This window comes from Haliaeetus albicilla, chromosome 9, assembly GCF_947461875.1.
Source record: "Haliaeetus albicilla chromosome 9, bHalAlb1.1, whole genome shotgun sequence".
In the NCBI taxonomy this organism is placed as follows: Eukaryota; Metazoa; Chordata; class Aves; order Accipitriformes; family Accipitridae; genus Haliaeetus; species Haliaeetus albicilla.
The window spans coordinates 6,627,811-6,655,042 of record NC_091491.1 but is presented as its reverse complement, the minus strand read 5'-3'; the positions used below and the strand labels follow the sequence as shown (position 1 = coordinate 6,655,042).

General features: G+C 40.7%; 1 protein-coding gene across 2 annotated transcripts; it reads left to right on the top strand.

Moving 5' to 3' along the window:
- The first annotated feature begins 1,483 nt into the window (after nt 1-1,483).
- On the top strand, nt 1,484-26,683 carry YWHAE (tyrosine 3-monooxygenase/tryptophan 5-monooxygenase activation protein epsilon). Of its 2 annotated transcripts, XM_069791299.1 has the most exons (7): nt 1,484-1,719; nt 13,688-13,887; nt 19,572-19,678; nt 20,487-20,693; nt 21,516-21,652; nt 24,150-24,196; nt 25,765-26,683. In XM_069791299.1, the coding sequence occupies exons 1-6, from the start codon at nt 1,656-1,658 to the stop codon at nt 24,155-24,157; spliced, it is 723 nt and encodes a 240-aa protein (XP_069647400.1). In that variant the 5' UTR covers nt 1,484-1,655; the 3' UTR covers nt 24,158-24,196; nt 25,765-26,683. The 2 variants fall into 2 exon arrangements, with proteins under 2 accessions (XP_069647400.1, XP_069647399.1); XM_069791298.1 differs by lacking the exon at nt 24,150-24,196.
- Nucleotides 26,684-27,232: the final 549 nt, after the last annotated feature.

The following is a 27,232-nucleotide window of genomic DNA, read 5'->3' as shown; positions in this document are numbered from 1 at the left end:
GAGCTGGGATCTTTTGGGTGCCTACCAGAACTGCCTTGGTAATGGTACCATGTATTTACACTAATTCAGAGGTAAAGGTATATAACGATTCCCAATTTCAACAAAACCAGCATTTTCTGATCATATTTTCACTAAATTGAATATAGCAATTTTTTTCTGGACTTGACACCTGATTTTCACCTTAGTCTGGACACGCTAATGTCTTTGTTTTTTCTTTTATGGAATTCTGATTAGATAATCCTGAGATTTGAAAAAGAGTTGGGGCCCAAAATCTCTCGTGGAAACAGACCATTGATTTTCTGGGTAGGCAAACAGTGATACAAAAACCGTTCTGTTATATTTTTAGATATATCTGTAAGAAAACCATAAGGTTATGTTAATTTTACATACCCTAAAGCTCTTGTTCACCAACTGAAATAATGTGTTAAAATGAATCAGGAAACAATGAACTATTCAAAAAACTGTGCTTTAAATGGTGCTTTAGGTGTGTGCCCTCAGTCACACATCAGGAGCCCATTTCAGTGGGGACAATACAATAGAGTAAATAGAAGGATACCTGACACTGTGTCCAAGAGGTGCCAGGGCCTGCTCAATCTCTGCTGTGTGTCAAGAACTGCGAAGGTCTTTGTGCACTTCTACACCTCAGGAAGGCTGTCTTCAGCCTGCTCATCCTAGGAGACGCTGGAAAAAGAGAGATGCAAGACTTCATTCACAGCTACCGTGAGCACATCTTTAAAGATTCAATTTATGCCAGCCAAGCATAATCCCTTTTAGTTTTCTCAAACCATTCTGTTTTCGGAAATTGAGGCATTATCTCAATTATTTAAGTGTACACTTCATTTTTTCTGAAGTACTCTGTGAGGAACTTGTGAAACATTCAATTTTAGGTTTAGTTCTTCTAAGCTCTTAAAGCTGTGAAATTATCATGTCCTGCGTCAGACATAGCATTGGAGGTGATACTTCGCTCGAGTAAACACCCTGGAGAGATTGCAGAAACCTGCCAAATCGGACCTTCTGCCTTTCACCCATTTCTAGATTCACCATCATGTACCTGCGGAGCGTGCCCGGTGATTTGTACAAAACCACACAGAGACGTACTCAAATAGTATCGTCAGCGTTTGAGGGCAGCAGATACGCGCTCCCTGAGAGAAAGAGGCGCGTCGAGGGAAACGCCGTTCCCCCCGAGCACCCCCTGGCCGGCGGCCCGCCCTCACGCGAGGCACGGCCCCCCGCCACCAGCCCCGGCGGCCGCCCGCCGCCCGGCCCGGCCCCACCCCGCCAGCGGCGGCCCCGCGCTTCGCCCCCTCCAGCCTCCCTAAGAAACAGCGGCGCCCTCTCGCTTGCCGACCCGCCACAACCGGGCGGGGGAGCGGGCGGCCCCGCCACCCCCGGGCTGCCGCCCGCCTCACGCCGCCGCCGCCGCCGCCGCCGCGGTGTCCGGCCCCCGCCTACTCGCCCGTTGCCAAGGAGCCGCCGTTGCCATGGGAGGCCGCAGGGCGCATGCGCGCACTTGCGGAAGTGCCCGGATGCAGCGGGAGGAGGTGCTGCCGCCATATTTGCCCGGAGAGCAGCGAGCTGGTAGCTGCTGAGCCCCCCAGACCCCATCGGCTTCCATCCGCCCCGTGCAGTCCCCGACGCCGCCCCGCCTGCAGGACATGGACGATCGGGAGGACCTCGTCTATCAGGCCAAGTTGGCTGAGCAGGCTGAGCGCTACGATGGTGAGCGCTGGCTGGGAAGGCCGTGCAAGGCCAAGGGGAGAGGGAGGGAGGGAGCGGCCACAAAATGGCGGCTGGGCGGGGAGGGGGGGCAAGGGTGGAGGAGGGGGGCACAGACAAAATGGCGACTGGGAGCGCCCCGAGGGGCTGGTGGAGCTGGGGATGGGGGGCCTGAACGAGTGGGTGGCTTGGGCCTGGGCGGGGCCCGGTTCGGGGGGCGGTGGCGGCAGAAGCCGGGAATAAAATGGCGGCCGCGAAGGGCGAGTCCCGGGGGGGGCAGGGGAGCCGCCCCCGCCTCGGGGGGCCCGACAAAGAGACCCCACTACCCCTCATCCTACCGCTGACCGGCGCGGCTTGAGGTGGTTCTGTTCGGCCCGGGCCTTGCTTACCTTCGGGCCGGGCCTCGCCGAGCTCGGCGGTGTGGGGCTGAGGTCGGCTCGCCGCAGACAACGCCCAGTGCCGTGCTCTCCGGAAGGTGGGTGCCCGGCTCTCTCGGCCCCTCGGGAGGCGATGCTGGGGAGAGGCTTGCTCGCCGTATTGGGTCCCGGCGGAGGGGGCTAGCGCTTTTCTTTCTCTTCCTTTGCCTTCGGTTGGAGATACTGCTGCCCCTGGCAAACCCAGAGCGAGCGAGCTCTCCCCCTGGGGGGATCGAGTACATGATAATTCATTGCCTAAAGAAAATGCATATGCTTTCATTATGTGGTAGAAATTATTACGGATCATTTTACTTTTCCAGCGTTGTCTTTTCATTCTTTTTCTCCTGTAAGTTTGTGTGCTATGCCTGATTGTTTCATATCTGGGGAAAAAGTGGTAGAGGGGAGGAACTGGCAACCCTGGATGGTGTCTCTTGCCCCCAAAATGTCTGTCCTGCCACTGTTTCTTTAAACATGTTTCCCTTGCATATAATAGAAAGGGCCTTTAATTTTCTCAATGATGTTAGTCTTCTGGGACTGTTACTTTTGTCCTAAGACCTTATATTTATTCATTTAAAGTGAAATAAATACCCTTGTGTGTAAAAAGTGTGAATGCAGTTACACTTCATTTAGAAGTAGAAGGACACTCCAGATACTTTCTGTTCATAATTTTCCTAGACAACATGACCAGGTTCTTGCCAAATGACGTATTTTTACTGAGTTGTGCTTAGAAGGCTTCTGATAGCACTGTTGCAAAGCAGCTGAAAAATGCATGTTCTGGGAAGGAAAATAGAAACTATAATAAAAAAAAGAAGGCCTAAGTAAGACTCCCTTCTTTGACAGTTCCAGTAGGGAAATAAGGTAGAACTAAGAATTCCACTAAATGAGAGCAGTCAGCCTCCACAATAACTGTAAGGACTTAGAGAAAAAATGGCCCCCAGAAAACCAGATGTTGGGGTACAAGTTAATTGACTTGGGCACAGGGAAGCATCCAATTCCATATTCCACAGTAAGCGTGCAAATTCTGCTGGGGGTTTGGGGTTTTTTTTCAGTGTCTGATTGCCTACCCTAAAGTATGTGAGATGGGAAGATGCGTTTCCTTCCCCCGACCAAATTCCAGCAGCATTCCTGGTGTTGGTTTGGTGAGTAGGGAGGAAAGCGTTCTCCACCTGAAATGGATGAGTCAGTGCAACTGAAAGTGTTGGCTTTGGTTTGAGTGGAAATGCAAGTTGGACGTTTGGCCAACATCCTGGAGGATTCATCATCTTTGGGAGCTTTTGAGGCATGACTGTCTTTCTGGTGTTATTCTTAAGTCATCGGTAAATCAGTTCATTATAAAGTAATCAGATTCTACCCCATTGTAGAGATCTGCAATGCAAAACAATCAGACTTCCTGTCAACTAATAAAAATTTATTAGCAGGGATTGCCTTGGCGCAGTGTTTCCCTCGATGGACCTTTTTTTCCTACCAGCATCATGAATGTTTGCAAAACAAGCTGGCTACATCAAAATTTAGAGGACTTCTTATGCTGTATCGCTTCTGAATGGTAATGAGACTGTTACCGTTTAGGAGAGAGCGCTGAACTTAAAGTTGTCATGTTTAAATCAGTGCTGTGTTTTTCAGACTTCCAAAGTTTGTTGGAATCAAGTTGGGTAAACAAATTTAAGGTGCACCCTCTAGTTCTGCTAGCTGTTCTAAATGCATCTTCATGGATCTTGTGTCCATGGCCTGGAAGAATATGTACTGTAGATACTGTTTTAGCATCGAATTCTGTATTCTAGTTTAGCTGAAACAATTAAAATTTTTGGCATAATTTGTTCTTGGTTATGTGAAAAACTGTGATTCTGCCAAGATCATAGCTGAGACTGCTAAATAATTCTGTGAACAAAATTCTTTGGGGAGCAGTATGGTGAAAGTGTAAGTTATTCTTAATTTTCTCTTCAGTTTGATCTTTGAGATACATGAGCATAAGGTCACAGTTATTAATTGGCACACAAAATGGTGCAATGGTAAGTACTGCCTACAAATACGTTGGAATACAAATCTCTTGAGTAACTTGAAAATGCGTGTGGAATGACAATTTTTTTATGTTTAGTGCTAGGATAGCGTTAAGATGTGTCCCATCTTCTTTCTCCTTGAGACTTTAAGAGAGTGGTGTGTGGTAGGTTGTTTTTTTTATGTATGTTTCATGGCATTTATAGCAGCACTTATGGTGGGCATCTAACTGTAGCTTCTTTGGTGTTACTTACCTGACCCACTTACAGAATTTATGAAGTCTTGGAAGCTGTACTTGTGAATTGTTGGAAATCTAGGCCTGTATCTGTATTGTCCTCAGTATATTGGCCCAGATTAAGGGGACAACTTTCTAGGTACTTCTGCGGTGTAAGTAGCACTTAAGCTCTGATCTGTAGAGATATTAAGAGATTTGGATGTCTGACTATCTTCTCAGATCTGCTTAGGCATGTCATGACAAATCACAAAATGCCAGGAAGCTTACTTATAATACAGGAAGCTTCTTGAGAGATCTCACTTACTGCTGTTTCTTCAAAGACTATTATTAACAGAATAATATATAAATATAAATTGTCTTTTTTTAAAACAATTGGAGTAGGTAACATTGTGGTGGTTTGTGAAATTACCTTACTAATATGTGAGTTCTGTGTATTAAGAGAATGTGTGCATCTGCATTCCTGTAGACTGCTGCTGAATGTTGAAACCAATTCTTCATTGTGGAAGCTAGGTAACATCCTTCTTTTAATCAGGTGAGAAGCATGCTATGACACAAGGTAGACTACAAGCAGATACTTAAACTCTAAACAGCAGTTTTGTACTACGGGTCTTGAAGTATATGGCTTCAAATTTACATATGGTGTAACTGAGGTGAGGTGAAATAGGTGGTGGTGGGGGGGTGTTCCCCCCAAAACCAGATAATAGGTCAAGGTACAGGTTAAGAAGGAAAAAAACCCCTATTTTACAGCTCTCCTGATTCCTAATACAGCAAGCTAACAGCTGACTCCTATGTTTTTATAGGTTGTCTATCAGGGAAATGTGCCTTTATTATGAAGGCAGTAAGGTGTGCAGCAGTGGACTCAGTTCAAGATTTGAACCTGTTTTAGAAAAATTTCTCTCATAGTAACAGGTCTTGAACTTATAGCTTAGTGAAGAATCAATCAATAAACTGTCACAAATTAGAATTTAAGTTGCATATTAATTTTAGTTTGCAGAGGACCTGTCTCTTTCAAGCAAATGTCAAGCACACTTAAGTTTGTTTGTTTTTTCCTTCCCCCGCACATTAATGGTTAGTACTTATACCTGTCTGTCAAAGGTCTTACTGTTCTAGTGATGTGGTATGACTGCTCTCTTTGTCTCTGAATTGGGTAGATGTGAAAGTGCTAAAAGGCAGAAAAAAATCTCAGTGTATCCTTAAGAAATGTAGGAATCTGAGGTAGATAGAGTATGGCCAAGACAATGTTGGAGGAATTAGATTGTTAATTTTTTTAAGTGATAATTGTTCACATACTGGGCCATAAAAAATGACTTCTGATCATGAGGACTTGTGTGAGAGAGGGCCTTTTTCTATAATGGCCTCCTTGAATCTCCTGAGGTACCGAGAGCAAGCAAAGGCGACAAACCTCTATAGTTAGATGGTTTGGTTCTCTGCAAGGAGTCCGGAAGCTGAGTTGGTGTGTGTTACACTTGAGTACTTGTATTAGAAGATTACTTAGTAGCGGATCGCAGTCAAGTGGAGAAATGGATGATGAGGCTCGGTCTTTAGATTTGCCTAGGTTTGCTTTCAAACTAAAACTTTTGTTAAAAATACTGGAGAAACCCTCTTTTATTTAGAAAAGCATATGTTCACAGTTTGAAGAGATGATAGCGATGACTTAAAAATCATGTTCTTGTTACAAGAAAGACTTGTGATAGTCCATAGGATTGATTATGCAGAAAATACAACTGTTGCTTGGATAATCTGGTTTTAACCCATCTATTTCTCTGAATATAAATATGTACTTGTGCATAAAGGTACAAGTATGCTTTGTAGGACTGTATATTGCAGAGTCATGCAATCAGGTGTTGGAAGTGTCTTGGCTGCACTAGCCGTTAAAACCTTACACAAGGAATAGCAGTATAACCTGCTGCTTTCTCCACAAAATCATAGTCTAAGCTACTGTGTGGGATGGATATTCTTTGGTATTTTTTTTGCCCTCTGCCTGTTGGTTGTCTTGACTTCTGGGAATATAGTTGTTAGGTTCTTTTATGCTCGTTTGTATGAAAATTGTACATTGTGGTAAGCATGGTATGCTCTAGATAGGGAGCTTAAGATAGGATTGTCAATTTTTAGTACCTCAGTAGTTGCACCCTGCTTTTAATTGCCTGTAATAATCTACTCAGGGTGCTTCAAGCATATGAAGACCTTGAAGAAAAATAATGGAAACTTTTGTAGTGTGTAAGGGTAAATGTTGTGTTCATTTTATGCTTTTAGAAACTAAAGGTGCTGTGCTGCGAAGTGGGGTGAACTAATCTGACAACTCCCTGTGGAAAGAGGGATGTCCTCTCTTCCCAGGCTATTTCTCAGGTTTACTTGGGTTCTAGTCTTACCCTTAGAGCCAGTTCAGTTCTCTAAATTATAAGCAAGATTATTTTTTTTCTGAGCAGTTGTTTTCTGAGCTGGTGACCTGAATCAGCCAGTTGAGAGGTCAAAGAAGTGTTGAGCTGACATGATGGAATTGATAGGTACAGAGGGGAAAGCCACCTGCCTACCTCCCCGCAAGCTGCTGGACTGGTTTAGCCATCTCTTAAGTCTTACTTGTCAAATGCAGGATTTCTTAAGAGAACAGAAAAACTTGATGTGGGCAATGTAATAGTCTCTTCAGAAGAAGAGTTCCTAATGGATGAAAAGATGAGCCCTACCTTCTCTTGGCTTGAATTTGGAGCCAATCATTGTAGTGAATAGGATGGTGCCCACTGATGGCAGGTGGAGGCCTGCAGTTCTAGGGAAAATGCAATCTATGGGCGTTAATCTTCACAGTTACACTCTTCACAATGAAGAAAATACACTTGCCCCTATTTCTTCAGCTCGCTCTTTTGTTTGTTCTTAGCAGTTTGCTGCTACTAAGTTAGTACTTACTATTTGCTTCCATTTTTGTGGATAGCTTACAAATGTTAGCATGCTTCCCAGCACAGATCACTGTGTGATTCTACTGGTGATCCTTCTCCGTTCTGAACACTTGAGTCTTATATTCATACCCTGTTTCCTGTCTTTCAGCCAAGTGTTTATCCATGTGAGGACTTTCCTTCCTATCCCATGGCAGTTGAGTTCCTTAAAGAACCTTGGGTGAGGGACTTTGTCAAATGCCTTTGGGAAATCCAGGTAGACTATATCAATCATGTCTTCCTTGTCCATATGCTTGACTCATTGAAAGCATCACAGTAGATTTGTGAGGTATTACTTGCGTTTACAGAAGGCCATGCTCTACAATATAGTGTTTATGCATATACCCACTCATTCAGTTTTTTTTGTGTAATCTCTGTTAACTTGACCCCTTGTAAGTGTTACGTTAATGGGTCTGTAGTTCCTCTTGAGTGTCTGCTGGAACCCTTCTTGAAAATTGACATAGTGTTGGCTGCTTCATGTTTGCTGCTGCTGCTACTACTAAAGTCTTAACTGAGAGGTTATACACAGCAGTTTAGGATCAGATACTTTGAGTTCTTGTGACTTGCTACTGATCATCTTTTGTTCATTCCAAGAATGAACAAGTACAAGACTAGTATTGTACTGAGTCTTCTCTGAATACTGGTTATGGTGCACAATCTTCTATGGTGAACACATGTGGGAAGACTTGTTTTTTCTGCTGTATTCATCACATCCTCCCATCACACTGGATGCTCGTTGGCAGCTTTTAGCTCCTGAAATGTTGAAATAGTGAGCAGCAGCTTAGAAGCTTGGAAATCTTGGTCTGGTTTATTCCTCTTGGAGAAGGGGAACAGAAAGGATTAAACTTAAAACACAACTTCAATTTTCTAAGTGCTGTGCTTCTGCTACTATTAACTTCCTAGTATTTAAGAATGCCACCTGGGTTTTCCTAAGGTTCATTTTGATTTGAGCCTTCAGTATGATGACCATCAAGTCATCCCCATCCCACCTTTATTCAACAAGCTCTTTTCTGTTATTTTAACAAGCTTTCTCGCTTAAGTAGTTCCTATTTTGGAAGTTAAGCACACCACTAGTAGATTTTCTAGCTCTTGTTTTTCCTGTGGTAATGTTGAACCAGTGTGTGTGGTGGCAAGGGATAGTTATTTCAGCATTAAGGTTGAAGTAGATTCTGTGTATTGTTGAAAAGCAGATTAGGAGCGCCCCATTGTATGCTATGTAACTAGATGCTTCATAAAACAAACAAAAAATCAGACACCCTGGTTAGTGAGAGACTTAAGCACTGTGATACCTGAACTAGAGGTTGCAAATACTGTAGTTTTGGCCCAACAGGCTCTCCTCTTTAGTGCATCAGCCCTTGTTTAGGCCAAGTGGTTTCTGTTAGAAGCACAAACTTTGATAGGACTGTCAGATACTGATGTTTGATACATAGTGCTAGTTCTTTGGTATGGTCTGCTGTTTAAGTTTTGTATCCTATATTGTGAAAGTTTTTAGTCTTTCCAATAAATTCGGTGTACATCACCTGTGTCCATATTTCCTTACATAGGGATGTTCCAGTTCCCCCAAGTTGCTTGGATTTCTAGAGTTTGAGAAGCAACAAATACTTAAAAGTTTCTCATCTTTATCTGGTAGAGAGGCATTCATTATTTTGTGGCCTAATAAGTTTCCTTATCAACTGTGTCCTTTGTACAAATTCTGTGGGTTGGCCTCTAGTATATGGTTATTAAACATATGCTTCTCAACACTTACAAACTTCCCGATTACTTTTTAGCTTAGAGTAAGGCATAATCTTTTGCCTTTCACATGAAAACAAAACCCAATCCTAAGCCACATACCAGGCTGTTTTAAAACTCTTTTGTAGGTAGCAGTCAGTGTAGTGGCAGCCACTATGCAAACCCTTTTTGCATTGCAAGCTATGCATGTGTGTCCCTACTGTTACTTTGCAGTGGCTGGAGGTGAGTCAGCAATGTTTGCGATGAGGAGCCAAGCATCTTAATCATAGTAGTAGAATGTAGGAACGTAAAAAAATGGCATTATTGCAGTTTTGTAGTATCTTAGGCAGTTGTTTTGAGTCTCAGTTAAATACCTTTTTTCTGTAAGAATATACAAACCTGATCAGACCAAATGTCTATTTATTGTGCTATTTCTTATAATGACGAACAGCAAATGCTTGGGGAAGGATATAAATCTAGGGCAAGCATGTCATTCTCCAGAATATTCCCTATTCTTCCACATTTTACACTTTTGGGATTTCCTGTTCTGGTGGTGGCATGATCTGACAGTAGCATAATAAGGTAACAGCCACAATCAACTGAGAGGCTGGAACTTAACCACTTAAACTACAGTCTGTCTTTTTGAATCTGCATAACACTACTTTTTCCATAATGCAGTGTAAGCATCTCCGGATTGTGTATGCAATGAGTTGTCATTATTGCAGTAATCCTTCTTACTGAAATGTAATCTTGGACTGGTATTGTCCTGAATGGTCTCTGAGCTTTTCACCTCCTTGTGGAATCTTCCAGATAGGTAAAGCTGCACTTAGAGTATAAAATATTTGTTCTGTTGGCAGGCATAGATGGCTTTATTTTTTTATAGAATTAGTTTTCTATTGGAGAAGATACAGGTAAGCTGTTGTCCTGCTTTTGTGTTGCCTGAGTTCTTAAGATTATTCATCAGGCTTAAACTTTCAGGGCTGGCTTATGGCTTTACTGTGGAAGAAGACCAAGGTATATACATAATAATCATATTGTCTTGTTGAAATACCAGCCCAGATTTTTGTGTTGTAAGTAAAATTGGGCTCTTCACTAAATTAGAAACCTTTTTCTCCAACAATTTTGTAGAAAGGCTGATAAATCTTTTCGGGTAAGATACTTGTTTATGGGTGGGATCCTAATGTGTCGTTGTGTATTTAACTAGTAACAGGATTAAGATTCTGAAGAGAAGACCTTTCAGTTCCTTTATCAGTGTATTGAGAGGCTATGTACCTAGTATGAAGAGTTGGTGAAGCTTGAGGGTTTTGTGCTTCAGCACAAATGGAAGAAAACCTCAGGTGCTCCTCTGCACCCCGCAGCGTCTTACTCTTGATGGCTATCACTTGGCAAAAAGTCTATTTGGCTTACTAACAACACGTGGTTGTAAAAATCTTGTGGTGACAAGGCCTGTTTTCTGGTACTGGTTCTGAAAAGTTGACTGTTTTCTTTTGGCACCATTTTTTCCATGGTTATGGTGGTTCTACAAGATGATAGTTAATGACCTTTGCAGAAGACTGAAGAGATGCAACAGGGCGAATATGTAGTGGCAGAGGCTGTGCTTCTTGGTAGGACTGGGTCTTGGGTATGCCTCCATAAAAGCTGTTGCTCAGCTTAAATGTGGTTTATCCTCCAGTGCAGAGAGATTTTGGACCTCTGTTTCAAGGACTTGTAGATGTTTAGGCTAGCAATGGATAAAATCCTGCAGAAGCTAAGCAATTGATTAAATTTGTAATTATATGTTTGAGTGTGTTCTGAGAATCAGATACTCATTTACAGGGAACAGCAAGTCTTGTGTACAGTTTTTTTCCTTTAAATTTCCATGTTAGACAAATCTGCGTCTAGGGAAGAGATTGTGAAGGAAACCTGTAATGTAGTTGATAAGCTTCCCCATTTTTTTCCCCCCAGTTGTTAGAATTTCCTGATACAGGCCAGAATATCTTGGAAACTGTTACTGTATGTGTTTCTCAACCTCTACACTTCTGGAGTAATTATTACATGTGTATCATTGTTTATTATACAAGAGATAAGAGTGAATAGGTTTTTTTACTTCATCAAGAAGCAGGTTTTCTATAGAAGTGTTGTAGTACATACCATAGTATGGCTGAAGTGCTCTGTAGTTAATCCCAATTGGTAAAGCACAGAAGAACATAAACTGTTTTAAAGAAAAGCTAGATTTTCTGTAATGTGTGTTGCTTTACGATGGTTAGAGACTACCTGTGGGGTGCACAAGGTTGCAAGTGTAATTGAAAAAGACATGGTGTACTTCAGAAACCTGCCAGTTCCAGAGAAGGTATTAGTGTTGTTTGATTTTCTCTGGCTTTCATAACTTCAGAGAAGATCTAACAGGACAAAATTAATATGGTCTTGGTTAGTTAAGCTTGCCACACATCTGAAACCGTGCATGTTTGATTAAAGCATAATGGTCATACTGGGTCAGACCAAAGATCTTCAGAGTGATGGAGGATGCCTCGGAATGAGTATCATAGATGAATAGTATGACATGACTAACCCCTCCTTTTTCTACACTTAAATTATTTGTATTTACATAGAGGATATATCTTCAGCTCATGAAATTCAACAACTAATGGTTGAAGGGAGGGCTATGCATTCACAAATACAGGTTAGTTTCTTAAACTGCAGGTGTGGTGCAGTTTCAATTACTCCTCTTGTTTGAAGGCAGTTAGACATTAAGCTTAAAGACAAGCCCTGTGTTTCTTGCTGGAGCTTGGCACAGGTACCCAAATTGCGGAGACTGCAAGTCTTAATTCCCATTTGTCATCTTTGTTCACAAAAATTAATACAGTTAGGCCCATTATCTTTGGCGTAGCTCAGCTGTTTTAAGAAACTTCAAAATACGAGATGACTTAACTCGCATAATTTAAAAAATTTACAGCTTTGAAATAAATTCTTTGTATAGATGGTAGGGTCGTCCTTCAGGAAATAAGTCATAGTGCTTGCATTATTTAAATTGCATATTGTAACTATATCACATTGCCTCTAACTTAGCTAGCTTAAATTACAAGACTGCATGCTTGTGTTAATATTAAATGTATGTATGTAAAAGTTTTATCAAATCCTTGGTGGATTTTTTTGTTACTTTCTGTGATTCGGAGAAGCAAAACCTACTGGTAGAGGTGGGGATTTTTTTTCCACTTCTGGTAAGAATAAGCCCCTATACAATTTTGTCCTACACATGTGGAGACCTGTTGGAGACTGATGACGTTGTTCCTGCCAGGGAAAAAGATTGAGCTTACAGTTTCCATTGCTCAAATAGCTTATGCCTGTTAAGATTGTGATTTTTTTGTGCCAGAGGAAAAGATTGACAGTTAAGCTTTGTTAGTTTCCCATTGCTTGTGCTGCCATGACACAGCAGAACATAAGGAGGTAAAATAATGGGGGAGGGATGATGTGTGGGCAAGGTAAATAGGCCACGGAACAGTAAGGCATCGTATTGGGGGAAGCGTAGCCTAATAACATCATCGTGCTTTTGGCAGAAGCTAAGGATGTCATTCTAGTGTCCCTCTACCTGTAGATATAGCTATGAAACAGTTGTCCTGTTGAGTAGATGGGGTAGTTGGGGCTTTGTCTCATTCATTATTAGTCTTGTTTTCTGTCTGTGGGATTCCCACTGGTTCTGGAAGGTGGAAGGTAAATAGTAAATGAACTGAAGCACTGTGTGGCAGGACAAAACCCAACTCCTGGATGTCCCGTACTAGGCTCTCAATTAGTATATATTTAATGTTTTTGGCTTTTATTTTTCTAATATGTCACAAGCAATCATAATGTGGTTAGGTAATGAAAGGATTATAACCTTCCTTAAGTAGCTCAAGCTTTTGTTCCACTTGAGTGTAGGAAAGCTATATTTAGTAATAATTATTTGAACCTCAGGTGTCAAGTCCTTTTTGAAAGGTTTAAACTATAAATATCAGTTTGTATTTTGTGTGTTACTTTTCAGTGTAAATAGCTGCTTGGCATGGGTAGATATGGTTGCTCTGGGTATCCTCAGGATGACTTTTCTGTTACTTCTCCAAGCACCTAATTTTTCTTTTGGTGGTTTCCTCTTGGAATTTTGACTTGCTTCCCTAATAACAGTACTCATACTTCTCTATATCTATTCAAATCTGGATTTTTTTTTGTTAATTGCCATGTTACACTGTATTCCAGTTGACAAATCAGTGGAGCATTCTGTAATTCTTCAGTTTATCCTTCCTGTGCCGAAAGCCAGATTACACTTGCTCATGCTTTTCTCACTATTCACTGCCTTTTCTGAAGCACTTTGAAGAACACGCATTCCTGTGGGATTGTACTGATAACTATTATCCACTGTGAAAAATGTGCTTGCTGCTAATGCTATATCCTTTTTGTCTGTCTCTTAAAACAAAACCAAAAAAAAAAAAAACCCACAACAAAAAACCAGTTATCTTTTAAAGAATTTTTTGGGACCCTTGTCAGATGCATTTAAAAGAATATCAGATACTTCTTTCTGTAGATGCTCGTATATTTGTTTGGAACACTCGGTATAAAAGTGAGGAATAACTGTGTATGAAAGGAGGAGGGAGCCTATTTTCATAAGCTATCATTATCATACAACTTCTGTTGAATGGTTTGAAAGATGCTTTAGCTGTGAGAATAATTGTCTGACCTTTTCCTCCTAGAAATGGTTGAATCAATGAAGAAAGTGGCTGGAATGGATGTGGAGTTGACAGTGGAAGAAAGAAACCTGCTTTCTGTTGCATATAAAAACGTGATTGGAGCCAGAAGAGCTTCCTGGAGAATAATCAGCAGCATTGAACAGAAAGAAGAAAACAAAGGTGGAGAAGATAAATTAAAAATGATTCGGGAATATCGGCAAATGGTAAGATGTAGTTGGTGTTATGCCATAATGTCATTTAGTTAAGGTCCAGTTTTGTTACCCTTGCCGTAAGCTGCCCTGGTATTCTAGATTGCCTGCAGTGTGGTGACCTGTAATAAAGTGACAGTCTTGAAAGGATGAAGTTTGTTCCTTGTCTGAAGAATAAATACACTTAGTGAAGGGGAGAGGTTGGGTGTTCTTGTGTAAACACTCAAAAGGGCAGTAGACTCAAAGGAGAAAGGGAGGACTTTTCCTTCAGTGCATCTGCATATCAGCTAAGCATTTGAACTGTGCTGGCACTTTGCTTCTTCCCTACTTAATCAAGTGTGAGGCTGTATATGCTCAGGAGGCCTTGTTCTTTCCACTCCAACCTGACTTAGCCCAGGCACCTTTTTATTGGAAAAGTAGCCATGTCAAAGGAGGTGTCTGGCTGTTAAGTTTCTACTTCTGATAAAAGTTGCTTAGGATCATACAGGCTGACACTTGGTGCTGTTGCAGTACTCTGTCCTACAGAGTTCAAAATATTAACACTGTTAATTGAAATGCTAGTGGGGAAGGATGTTCAGAGTTGGTTTTGGCATAAAAGCAGGCAGTGTAAAGCCAAATGGCCGTTTTATTTAACTCCTTTACCTTGTCTTTTATCACTGTGGTAGTTGCATTTCATGTATGTTGGCCTTGTTTTGTTACTTTTTCTCCCAGATGAAAACTTGGCAGGAGTTCCTGTAAACTAAGTGCTTAGCAGTTGGGTAATAGTGAATAGTTGCCTAGTTAGTCTTGTACAATTGAACTGGCAGACCTATTATTAGCTCAGACAGCTATGCCTGTGTTGAAATTAGTGCTGACAGAGTATGGCTTCTTTGACAGCATCTAGTTCTTAAAATGTAGATTTTTATTTTTCTTTCTTTGTCCCTAAGCTGGTCAGTTACACTGATAGCAGTTAAAGCAGTCAATTTGGGATGAAGTGCTCCATGTTCCTGGGAATGGGGGATGCTAAGATGTCATGGTCATCTCAACTGTGAAACTTGTATTTGTAGTGACCTCTAGGGCTTTGTTATTTTCTCTCTCTTGAGAGGGGAAAAATTGATCCACATAACTTCATGCTGAGTCTAGTCAGTCTGTGCAACTTTACCTAAAATGGAGAACTTGGAGCAAGCTTTGACTTTCATCAGTAAGAGCTAATGAAACCTTAAGCTATTAGAAGAGTGAGCTGTTGTTCCCCCCCTTCTCCCTTCCTTAAACGATGGTTTAGCACAGAGCAGGCATGCTCCCATACTGTTTAAATCCCACACATTTCTGCAGAGACTTAATCTCCATTATTTGAGGACAAGTGCCTCCACATGGTTCAGCTCTTCACTTCCAGAGAAACAGTGGGGTCTGTTACATCACCTGGCACCGATTCATATACCACCAATGGAAATGAAGTTGGCTTGGAAATCTTTTCTCAGGAATGGCTCTGGACTACTTTCTGTTGACTCACAGGGTTTCTGTTGCTCCACGGAATTGTTAAAGTTGTGAGTTTCTAATTTTATGCTGGCATGCTGAGGGGATGAGGCTCTGCCAGTTACATACAGTCCCAAATACCATTTCTTGATGGGTGTCTAAAATGTTTCTAACAGAACATATAAAATAAGACAATAGCTATCTGATGATTGTTTATATTTGTCTTACACTGTCTGCTTCCAGGTTCTTTTGCCAGCGTTTTGTGGGTGGTTACTATCTTCTGCCAAAGGTCCTTTAATAGTGAAAAGACTATTTTCTTGTTTTTGAAAGGACTGTAAAAAAGGTGTTGTTCTGCATCTCTCTTTTACAAAAAGAGAGCAAGTATCATGCAGAACAGACTGCTGTGCAAGAAATCTATGTATGTACTCCTTGAAGTATCTATTGAGAGAGAGTGCCAGATGAAGTGCAGTGCCATGCCAGCAGTATCTTCAGCTGTTGAATCCTTAAAGGGAATAGCTATCACAGTTGCTTTAGGTGGAAGAGTGCTGTGGATAACTGTAATGTAGTTCCATACTGGAGAAAGACTAGCTGTGTCTACTCAATTCTAGGCTGAATTTTCCAAGAGGTTTGTATGTATCATCCGTAGCTGAAGACCAGGTCCTGTTTGTAGATGCTGGGAGACTTACTGTGAATTAGCATCTGCTATAAGGAGATTGTTAATGGGTTTGGCTAGATGGCATGGGGGCAGTAAGGGCCTGAAGAACACACTGCAAAGGTTTGGATGATGCTTCTCGCTGTTGCTGCTGGAGCAGTAGCACAACTGCCCTGTTGTCATGCTCAGTGCTTCTCTGAAGGGATAAAGTCCAGTGCAGGCTCAGCAGATTTTTGGTTATTATGCTTTGTCAACAAATAGGCACTCTTGTAGCATTTTTTTCAGAGTAAGTTCAGTGTTGTTGGGAGACCCTTCCCAGGCTTGAAAGGCTCTGAAGAAGGGAGGGGGGGGGGGAAGCAAACAGAACACTTGTGTGGGGACTGACAGGCCAAGTTTAAAGCACTGGGGAGTTGGAAAGAACCAGCATCTCTAGAAAAACACATCCCTCTCCTACCACCAGAACCAGGTGTTACCTTGCTTGGCTATAGAGTGCTGCTTGAGTTGAAATGGAAGGTGTAGTTTGTGTGCAAGTAATTATTTGATGGTTTTGGTCTACATCAGTATTTACTGTCACTTAGTACATGGCTCTTAAAAAATACTGGAAGTTTGTTTGAGCTACTAGCCAGTGTGAAATGGGGCAGAACTTGAGGGATGATGGTGTTGTCAGAGTAGGGCTGGGCTGGTTTTGTCCGAGCTAGTCAATACTGAGAGATGATGGAAGGTGCCAGGCTGTGCCTTTACCCAAACCACTTAAGATAAATGTAACAAAACACATACATAGCCATGGGGGAAAATGCCACTTACTTGTTTCCTTTGTAGACAGGCTGCTTTTCTGGGTCCTGTGGCCATTTGGATACACAAAAGTAGAGCCCCTGGCTTTCTCATCTGACTGCATCTCTGTAGATGACAACACACTGAGGCTTGCGTTCTTCATCCTTGAGAGGATGAAGTGGTGTATGTCTGCACATAATGCAGTTCACTTCCTTGCGGTAAAACTAAATCCCTTCCCTAATAGCATAGGGCAAGTATTCACCTTCCTCTTACTGGTCTGTATTTGTGGCATGTGAGAATGTGTGTTTCTGGTGCTCTGACTTAAAACCTGGGTTGTATTCTGGGGCAGCTGCAAGGCTCTCTTCTTCCCCTCTTCTTAGAAAGGTTAGGCTGTGAATTGGCATAAATGTGGGTGGTCTGTCTGTTTGTTTTGGCAGGGGTGGGAGGGAGGTAGGTTACAGGCTTTAGCAACTGTTTCCTACTGTTCTAGTTTCATGTTGCATGTCAGTTGTGAGATGCAGCTATTTTGGGGGCTATGTATTAAAACAGGTCAAAGAACTAGTACAGGCTACCCTTCCCCTGGTTGCTTCTGGTAAGTTTCCTTATTTAGATCACCAGGTGGTTTACAAGCTTTTGTATCTGCTAAGAACACAGTCTGGAATCTGATTAAGCCAGCACTACCACTAAATTAAAGAGGGGCAGGATGGATTGCAGGGGCTTCTACACACTCACTGGGGTGAGCAGTCTTTCCTTGCTGGTCAGACCCTGTAGTGCCATATGTCATACTTGGAGGTGGAATGGTGATAGACCCTAAACCTACCTTTTCCGAATGCTCTGAACAGGCTTAGTGTGGGCTCTTGTGCTCATCTGCTGCTTTGCAGAGTTCATTGAGCCACTCTGTCTAGAACAGATCCTTTTTGTAAAAGATCTTGTAGGGTTTTGTTGTGGTTTTTTTTGTTTTGTTCTTAATCAACTTGATTTGTATTAAATCTTTTTAAACTAAGCTTGGTCAGGACATTTACATTGCCCTGGACAGCAACTGATCTCTGATAACTTGTGTGACTGATCCTTTAAGCAAAGCTGAAAAAGGTCTGTATGAGATGAAATAGAAGTTTGTACATGTATGGTTATTTAACAGAAGAGGATTAGAAACTGATTTAATTCTTTGCAGTTTTGCTGAAGATCTCTCTGCAAAAGAAGTCATTGAAAAAGAGGATCAAGAGGAAAGAAGTTTGCAGGAACTGACTGCTGGCCAAAGGTTTTATAGCTTTTGTAGCCCAAGAATATATGAAGTAGACTCTTCTCAAGTGACCATATTTCAGCAACTTCCTTAAGCATTTGTCACATAACTTTAAGTATAGCATCTAACTTCCTCAATGTTAGGGCATTCTGACATGGTTTGTACATGAAATTTGCTTTAGATTAATTTCTCTAAAGGAACTTTTGCAAATCTGTTAAGTCATTTTGTACAAATCGGTATGTGTATATATGTGCCAGTTGAACATTTGTGGATCTATAATTTTAACAGCTTTTGAGGGTAGATGTTGTGGTTACAAACCCTAATAGTTTGGGAGCTATGTGGTGATAAAAATATTGCATGGCAAGAAAAATGCTTAAAGAAAGAAGGAAAGAAAACTGCGTGGGTGGGAGGATAGGAAGGGATAGTGGACTAAGTGGGGCTGCTCTTGTGATCCAAGACATGCAGTTTCTGGTAGTTTCTTGTAACTGATGTTGATGCCTTTGCTTGAAAACCTCTACTTTATAGTGCATAAAAGTAGCTTGAGCCAGAGTTGTCTTCAGCTATAGCTATGAAAGTTACTGCGAAATCATGAAAGAGCAGCAACAGGTTGCTATCTGCACTTAACTAACCACTCCTACTGTGAATGACATGGGATGCTCTGAGCATCCCGGTTTTGGCAATGTTGATGTCAAAAGACAGTTTTTAGCTTTTTGGGGTATGCTTAGTTTCTTTGCTTTCAGATGTGAAACTTTGTGGTAAAACCTAACCTCATAGACCTTGCTTTGTATTCTAAATTAGAAAAATTGAAGGTGATGTGACCATGTTTTCAACTTCAGCTATTAAAATCCAATACCTGTTTTTAAATAAGGCTTTATATTGTTGGTTTTCTTTGGCCACAGATCTTGCTGTTAGTGTTGATGATTTCTGCTTTTTCTCTGAGTTGCTGTGCTTTGCCTTTTTTGCCTGCTTCTGAAGTCTGTATCTTCTGGAGTGTGTTTTCCTCTTGTATCTGACCTTTTTGTTTGTGTGGCACACCTTTATTCTGTTATGTTACTCCATGATTTGTGTCTTAAGGCTCTTCTGTTAAAGCTTTGTCTCCCAAGTAGTCAATAGAAACTTGTTCTGAAGGTGCCATTTAACTCTGGGGTGTAATGGAGTTTAGCAGATTTGTATTATCTTCAAATTGTCCTCTTCACCGTTGCCACTTTTAGGGCAGCCTTCCAGGATCAAAGTAAGGAATTAAAAGTTGTGCAAGCCTTGCTATAAGGAATTATATCCCGAGACAAACTTAATGCAACTGTCTAGCAAGATGTCTTCCAGGGAATTTATAACTCCATTATTCAGTTACGCATTTCATCATACATCAGTCCTTGCCTGTTTTGTGTGCCAGCTAATTACGCAGAACTGTTTTGCTTAATGCACCTGTGGAGCAGCTGAATTTTTTTTCTTCTGCCCTCCCCTTCTTTGGATTTTTATGATGTTGCCTGTTTGATATTTGGATATTTTTGAAATAGCTCTTAGTCTTATGTGCTAACCTTGCCTCCTCTTTTAATTTTGTTTTTTTGTTGTTTTTTTTTTTAATAGGTTGAGACTGAACTGAAGTTAATCTGTTGTGACATTCTGGATGTACTGGACAAACACCTCATTCCAGCAGCTAACACTGGCGAGTCCAAGGTTTTCTATTACAAAATGTAAGTATCTTCTTGTGAGGCAAGGACCTCTTACTGTCTCTGAACTAGAGACAGAAATAAAGTAGCTATACATGTGTTTTCTGCCTACTCAACCACAGTAACTTCTAGAAAGAGGGCAGTTCAGTCATGCCTAACCAATAGCCCTTTTTGGCAGCCTTTGAGGTGTTAGCGTTCTGATTGTGTGGTTTTGGATAGAAACTGTTGTTTGGAATACCGTTATGAGAACTTAACATAAGCTGTTGTGCAGCTCTTGGATGTAAGAAACAACCGTTTTTGTTGATTGAGCTAATAATGTAGAAATCGCATCCCTGCTTTGGTGTTTTCTTGTATGAGCTGTACACTCATAAAGAGAAGAAAACTAGGTAGATTGGTAACTGTCATGTAGTGTGAACTTCAAAATTGCATTATCAAATGAAATTTGGTCTTGGAGTATGTTGCTGTTGTCACTAGTTTGACACATATTTTGTACTTTCTGAAGCACAGTTTAAATCTTGAAATGATCAGAGGGGTTTCTCCTGTAGTTGAATTATCTCTATCCTTTCAAAAACTTGCCTAAGTTTAGATGAGGTGCAGTTGCAGAGACACAGTTTGGTAATGGAGAAGGTAATACTATGGTTTTGTGTACTGCTGCAAGAAAATAGGGGAACCCAAACTGTTTTTCCTGCCTGATGGTTTAAAATTCACTCAAGTACTAATGCACTGTTGTCTAGATAGTAATTCAACAGCGGTGTCCTTTGTGTGTGCTGTTAATTTAGTGGCTGGTGGGGGGAAATAAGGCCTACTGACTTCTTACTGTTTCTGTTTTCAGGAAGGGGGACTACCATAGGTATCTGGCTGAGTTTGCCACAGGAAATGACAGGAAGGAGGCTGCAGAGAATAGCTTGGTGGCTTACAAAGCTGCTAGTGATATTGCAATGACAGAACTCCCGCCAACACATCCTATCCGCTTAGGACTTGCGCTCAACTTCTCTGTATTCTACTATGAAATTCTTAATTCTCCTGATCGTGCCTGCAGGTAGGTAGTGAGTGGGAAGATGGGGAAATTTCATGTGAATACCGAACAAGCCAGAAGCGATTTCTACTTGGGTAATGGCTTTTCCTCAAGAGGAACACTGGGCTGGCTTTCTTCCTGCTAGTAAATGACTTGCTCTGAGGTCAATTCACTGGATAGGTTTTCAACTTTGCCATTTTCTCTCGAGTCCAGACCCATTTGTTTATCTGGGAATAGATCGTGCATGAGAAGCAGAATAGCGATAACCTTGGATTGATCAACTAATGGCAGTTTAACAGCTTGCCTTGTTAACTCTGTGCATGCCCTTATCCTGCAAAAAGTATGAGGTGATTTAACTTGCCCCTCTTGCTGTTGGATATTATACAAGGTTAGAGGGATCATGTTACTAATTTCTGTGAACTGTGAGCATGTATAGAATGACAATAGCTCATCTATCTGTAGGGGTCCAGCTTGTATGAGCATAAAAGTGATGATTGAAGCAAATACTGTCTGTCTTCTATTCCTGTCATTTCAGGCTATGTAATACGCTTCCTTTTAAGCTTTTAGTAGACCCTGATCACTTGTACCACAAGATGTAGAAATGTTTAATAAAACCAATATTCTTGAGTAAAAAGGTTCTTAAGCACACAAAGGTACTGGTTTTGGATGGGAGCTATTTGGATGAACGTCTACACACTGTTAAATAACGTAAAAATTTGTTATAGAAGCTATGGATGTCATGTAGCCAAACTAGAAGATAGGTGTTCTGAGGCACAGGTTTATCATGTGTGCTTCTGGATTCTGTTTAGCAATATATGTTAAACCTGATTTGTTCTTTGCTTATAGGTTGGCAAAAGCAGCTTTCGATGATGCTATTGCAGAACTGGATACACTGAGTGAAGAAAGCTATAAGGACTCTACACTTATCATGCAGTTGTTACGTGATAATCTGACACTATGGACTTCAGACATGCAGGGTGATGGTAAGTAAATTGTGCTCTAGAACGCTGCTCTGCACTGAGCTCTGCCCAGAAACCAGAGCATGGAAATGTACGTTAGTTTGGTGTTTTACTTCTGTCTTTCCTAATAATTGACCCTCCTGAACTTCTGTTTTTTCTTAATACTGGATAAGTTGATAGGGGTGGCACTAGCTTCTTTTGAGAAGCTTTTCAGCTCTCACCTGAAGGAAGGAAGTGTGGAATCAGTAACTTTTTTTTAATCCCTTCCTGGCTGTTTAGGCATCTGTGATTGTTTTAAAAGCAGTGACTTCATTTAATTCAGCTTTTTTTCTTACGGCTTTTCATGTTCATATATGGTTGTCATTCCAACCAGATGTGACTTTACAGTGCAGGAAGAAGTATCACAAATGGTCTATAGTTCCTAGTTCCCCTTTTTTGGGGGGTTGATCAACATTTCTGTTGGCATTTTAGTGGAAGATTTACTGCCATCATACTAATCATTTCACCTTACAGCACCTTCTGTATCTTTTACTCTACTTAGGAAGAATTGAGCATGAAGAGAAGAGGAAAAAGGAAAAGGGATTTTGTAAAATACTTCTACCAGGAAAAAAAAAAAAGCTTGAGGAAATCTAATTTGCTATTTGAGATGTTTGCAGTACTTTAATACTCACAAAAATGCTAGGTTGTAACTCGTGAAGTGGGCTATTGCCAGAGCAAATATTGAATATATCCCCTGACAGTACCAGAGGGTGGGACATTGATTGCTTCTGTTTACTAACATCTGATAGTTATTTAAATTTTTAGAAGTGTTTTTTGGCATACTGAATGGACTTTTTCCTCTTACACTTTTGCATACAATGCTAAATATAAATTTCCTCTGTTTAGTTTTTTTTGAGTTACACCTTCTGTTTCACTGATTATTGGTAGTGAATGAAACGTTCTCTATCTAGAAAGACTAAACTTGTGTTTTCTTCTGCAAAAATTATGTCGTGGAGAGACAAGTGGAAAGACCTGACTTTCTTTACTTCTAACTTGGAGTGGGGGGAAGTCAGTCGTGTTTGAAGCATGTTAGGTACTTGGAAATGCACAGGGGTTTGAAACAACATTGCTGCTTAACTTCAGATAAATAAATGAGTGTCTTAAATTTTTTGTAAGATGCTACTTGAAGTATGGTGATAGCAGTAGAGTCTTACTTTGGAGTATTTTATTGGTGTAGTGTCCATTTGAAAGCAATTGCAGCATCTTTAACTTTTTACTGACTACCTGTTTTTGTGTGGGATTGATGGGTTTGTTTTAAAGAAATACTGTTACTTGATAGCTTCTAGCTCTTTGCATAGATCATGAGTATTGAATGTTGCAGGCCACGCTTTACCCCTATTTCTTTGGGCTTTTGACAGAACTGGGAGAACTGTAAATGTGTGGGGTCTTGGATCCTAGGTTACCCTATGTCCTAGTGCTTAAGTCTCTTGCAAGGGACCACACCCTGCTTTAAAAGATGTAAGATTATCTAATAGCACAGAAGCATATATGTATATCCTGGATGGATCCTGTACAGCCTTCTGCTCTGAATACTGTAGGTGTTATTAGATGCCTTCCTTGCTGCCTTCCTTGCCATGGTTAGATATTGGAAAAAGAAATGTTCCCAATTCCTACAATTAAGATATGACCTTTTATTTTTTTTTAATGGAGCTAATTATTCTGGTGCTCTGTGGGAATGCTGAGGAAGCCATTTTGGTGAAGTAACAAGGCTGGATTGCTGTTGCAAGATAGCATTAGAACATCTTCCAAAAGCTATCTTTATTTGCATGTGAGCTGACTATTGTGTCTCACGTATCTCGTATATTGTAGAAGTTCAGGATTATTCATGGAGGTTCTTTATATTTCTTTTTGCATAATCTAGATTGAAATTGGTTTCATAATTAGCTCTATAGCATAGAAAATAGATATTTTTGTTCTTCCTGAAGTATTTCAGTTTATCCTAGTTATTGTTTATGATGCATGTGAGAGATTATGATAACAAAATTTAAAATACTGCAGAACTACTAAAATTTGTGGTGCAGTTCTTCAAGTCCACAAAAAATACGGTGTTTATGTGTAATGTTTAGACATAGGTGGAAAGTTAAATTTTCTCATTTCTTCATGTGATGTTAATAGGCTGACTGAGTGCCTTTAAAACTGTTGCTTCCAGAACTCTATATTTCCAAAATGGGTAGAGCCTTTGAAGATTGGTAAAAGTTAATAGTAGCACTGGAAAAGATCATCACAATTATGAGTTTCCTAAGGGGTGGGGGAGACTTGAAAAAGGCTTGTTCTTTTGCATTAAGCTTTTGCCTGTTTTGATTTCAGGTGTGTAGGTTGTAGGGAATGACTTTCTAAAATCAGGTGTTACTCAGCTGCTACACTTTTCCATCTCATTTACTGTATCTTTTAACCATGTCATAGACAAGTTGTTTTAGTTTATTTTCATGCTTGTAATGTCGTCTTCATGATTCCTGTTTTCCCCTTCTTTCCTGCTGTATAGATTCCTAAAGGAAAGTCCAACTGTTCATTTCCTAAAAACTCTACTTTGTAAGTCTTCGTCATGGCTTAATGAACTTTACAGCGTCAGTTTTCTTCCGATCACTAATGTGGCTTGCCTCCGTCACCTCTTGCTGCTGATAAATTGCTTGTATCTTTGACTCCATTCCAGGGCTAAGCAATGTTCTACCAATTTGTGACCTGTTACCCCTACCCAGGTTCAATATGCTTGACTAAGATCCAAAGTAACTTACATGTTTGGGAATTGAGCTGCATACCTGGATGGATATTAAGAATATTTGGGCATGAAAAGTACTTTCACAATCGCCTGTTACAGGAGTATTTGCTTAAGTGCGTTGGCTAGAGCATGCTCAGATCTTTTTAATCATCTTTCTGGGTTAGGGCCTCTGCTTTTCTGTCTTAAATGATCTGTTATGTAATTTTAAATGTAAATATTATTGTTGTTCAATGTCAGATGTCTTGTGTTCGTAGGCCACCTCTTCCAAAATCTACCTTGTATTGTACCTGGTGATAACTCGGAATCTGGACATGCTCTGAGCAGGCATTCTGATTATATGCTGAAAGTCATTAGTCTCATTTGATTGGATTTTATTGCAAATTAATTTTTTGAATGGGTAGATTCTGTTTATTGCCCTTAAGAGAGAGTACCATCTCACATGGTTAAGGATAATTGTAAAGAAAACATTTTTCAGTTTCTCTTATCAATTAACTTAATCGTGCATGTGTTATGGCACTAGCTGAAGTACATTAAATTTTCTCCTGTTGCAGCAGAAATTGGGCAAAGATGTGCAGAAGGCATTGCATGCATCTCACCCAGCGGCAACTGAAGTATAACCAAACACTTACTACCAGAGTCTTTATGGGTAGACTTCATTTCACTGCATGTGGCAGCCTGGTTGAATAGGTCTAAACTGGCCATTTTTCAAGAGAAATTAATTTCCACAAAATGTTTTCCTTTAACCTCAAGCCTAGGGCTTCTTGTCACGCTGGACTTGAAGTAGGGATGGTTTTTTGTGCTTCTTTTGTTACCTTTAGTAATACATACCATCAGTGTTGTTTTATAAAACTGACTGCAGTACTCTGCTGTTGTTGAGACTTGAGTAGACTTGGGCAGAAAAAGTTTAATTTCTGAAAACTGTTTTGGTCTCATTTCTGTAGCTAGTGAATAGATGTCCTTAAGGCTCTCTGGAGTAGCAATGAGGTTTTTGCAAAGGTATTTTCTGACTTAAGGATGTTGATCTACAGCCACTCTGACTTCTGTCTTGGCTGTTCATCACTTGAGCAACAGGACTGATCACATGCGCAGTCTCAGTTTTCAGAAACGGTGGTTTGTTGTGTGTCCTTACGACAGAGTATGTCTTCTCATAGCCTGTGCTACAGTTCTGTATTGAGTGTGATGAGGTGATTATAAGGCTTAATTTCCATGGAAATGCTTCACTCGAGAACTGGCTATGTTAGGAGTGTGTGTCATTTATGCAAGTGTGTGAGCGAGCGTGTGTACTTGCATGAAACTATTAATCTCTAGATGCTTGTTAAGCCACTCTGCAGGTCTCATTTTTAAAAGTTAACGTCTTCCTTACTTTTAAATACTTTCATAGGTGAAGAACAGAATAAAGAAGCGCTGCAGGATGTGGAAGATGAAAACCAGTGAGACACAAAGGCCAACAAGAGAACCCATCTCTGACCACCCTTCCCCTTCCCCACAAAAACCCTCAGTGTCACTCTGAGAACCACCAAATCTGACTTTTACATTGGGTCTCAGAATTTAGGTTCCTGCCCTGTTGGGTTTCTTTATTTTTATTTTTTTTACACAGTTTAAAAGTTCTTAAAGGCAAGAGTGAATTTCTGTGGATTTTACTGGTGCCAGCTTTTAGGTTCTTTAAGACACTAACAGGACTGCATAAAGGCTCTTTCAGCATTACTGTATTGTCTCCTGCCAGATGTGGTGAGATTGCCATTAGAAGTGGATGTTACACCTGAAGGCCGTTCAGACTTGTAGGGGAGAGGTTTGTTATGGCAAGGTAGTGCGCATGTGGTGGCATTTTTCTTTTTTTATAACTGTTTAAACTGAATTTTATACCAATGTTTAAACTTAATTGGGTGTTTAGCTTGAAGTTACAGGTTGCATTGGGACATATTGTAGTGGTTTTACTGTATAAAAACAAAAGTTTCCAAACTGCTGAAATGTTGCTGAAAATCATGGTGCTGGTAACAGTTCAACAATCCGTGGCTGCTCATTCTTGCCTATTCTTTACTTTTCCTCAAAGCAGGTTAGCATTGAAGGTGGCATTGATAAGCCTGCATGCGTGTTCAATATTTTTTCTTTCTCCCTCCCCTTTCCCCATCTCCCTTCGCTCGCTCAACCTCTTTTGTTCAGTATGTGTAACTTGAAGCTAATTTGTACTACTGGATATCTGACTGGAGCCACAGATACAGAATCTGTATTGTTCTTACTGAAACACAGCATGGAATTAACATTAAACTTAAATAAAACAAACCTAAATTAAAAATGCCAAATACTACTATGACTTTCCTTTATATTTTAGTTATTTCAACAAGAATAACTTTTTCTTGTTGCTTGTAATAGGAACATTTGGAGGGGGGGAGAGAGAGAGCGAAGTAACCACATCATTCTTCAGACATGAGCTAGAGATCCCAGTCTTGTGCGTAAGTAGTATAGCTGTGAGACCAGCCTCCTAGAAGACAGCCTGCTTTGCATCAGGAGTTGTCAGAAGCTCTTCCACACCATTTATTCAGTATTTCCCTACCTGAATGCACAAAAACCTGTCATCTGGTTGGCGCATTCCTCTCACTTGCCCTTACAGCACTTTGCATCCAGTCCAGTTCTGTGGATGGAGAGAATATCTTAATGTCCATCCTGCTTAGCTGATGTCCTAGGAACGATCTGCTCCTTGTACTAGACGGTAGTGGGGCTACCCTCTGTAGACAGATTGGGCCCAGAACCAAAGAGATTCAGCAGGGCTGTGTGACAAGTGAGGGGAAAAAAAAAAAAAAATCATACCCTCCCTCTCAAAAAATTAAGAAATGTGATGAAACAGTTTCTAC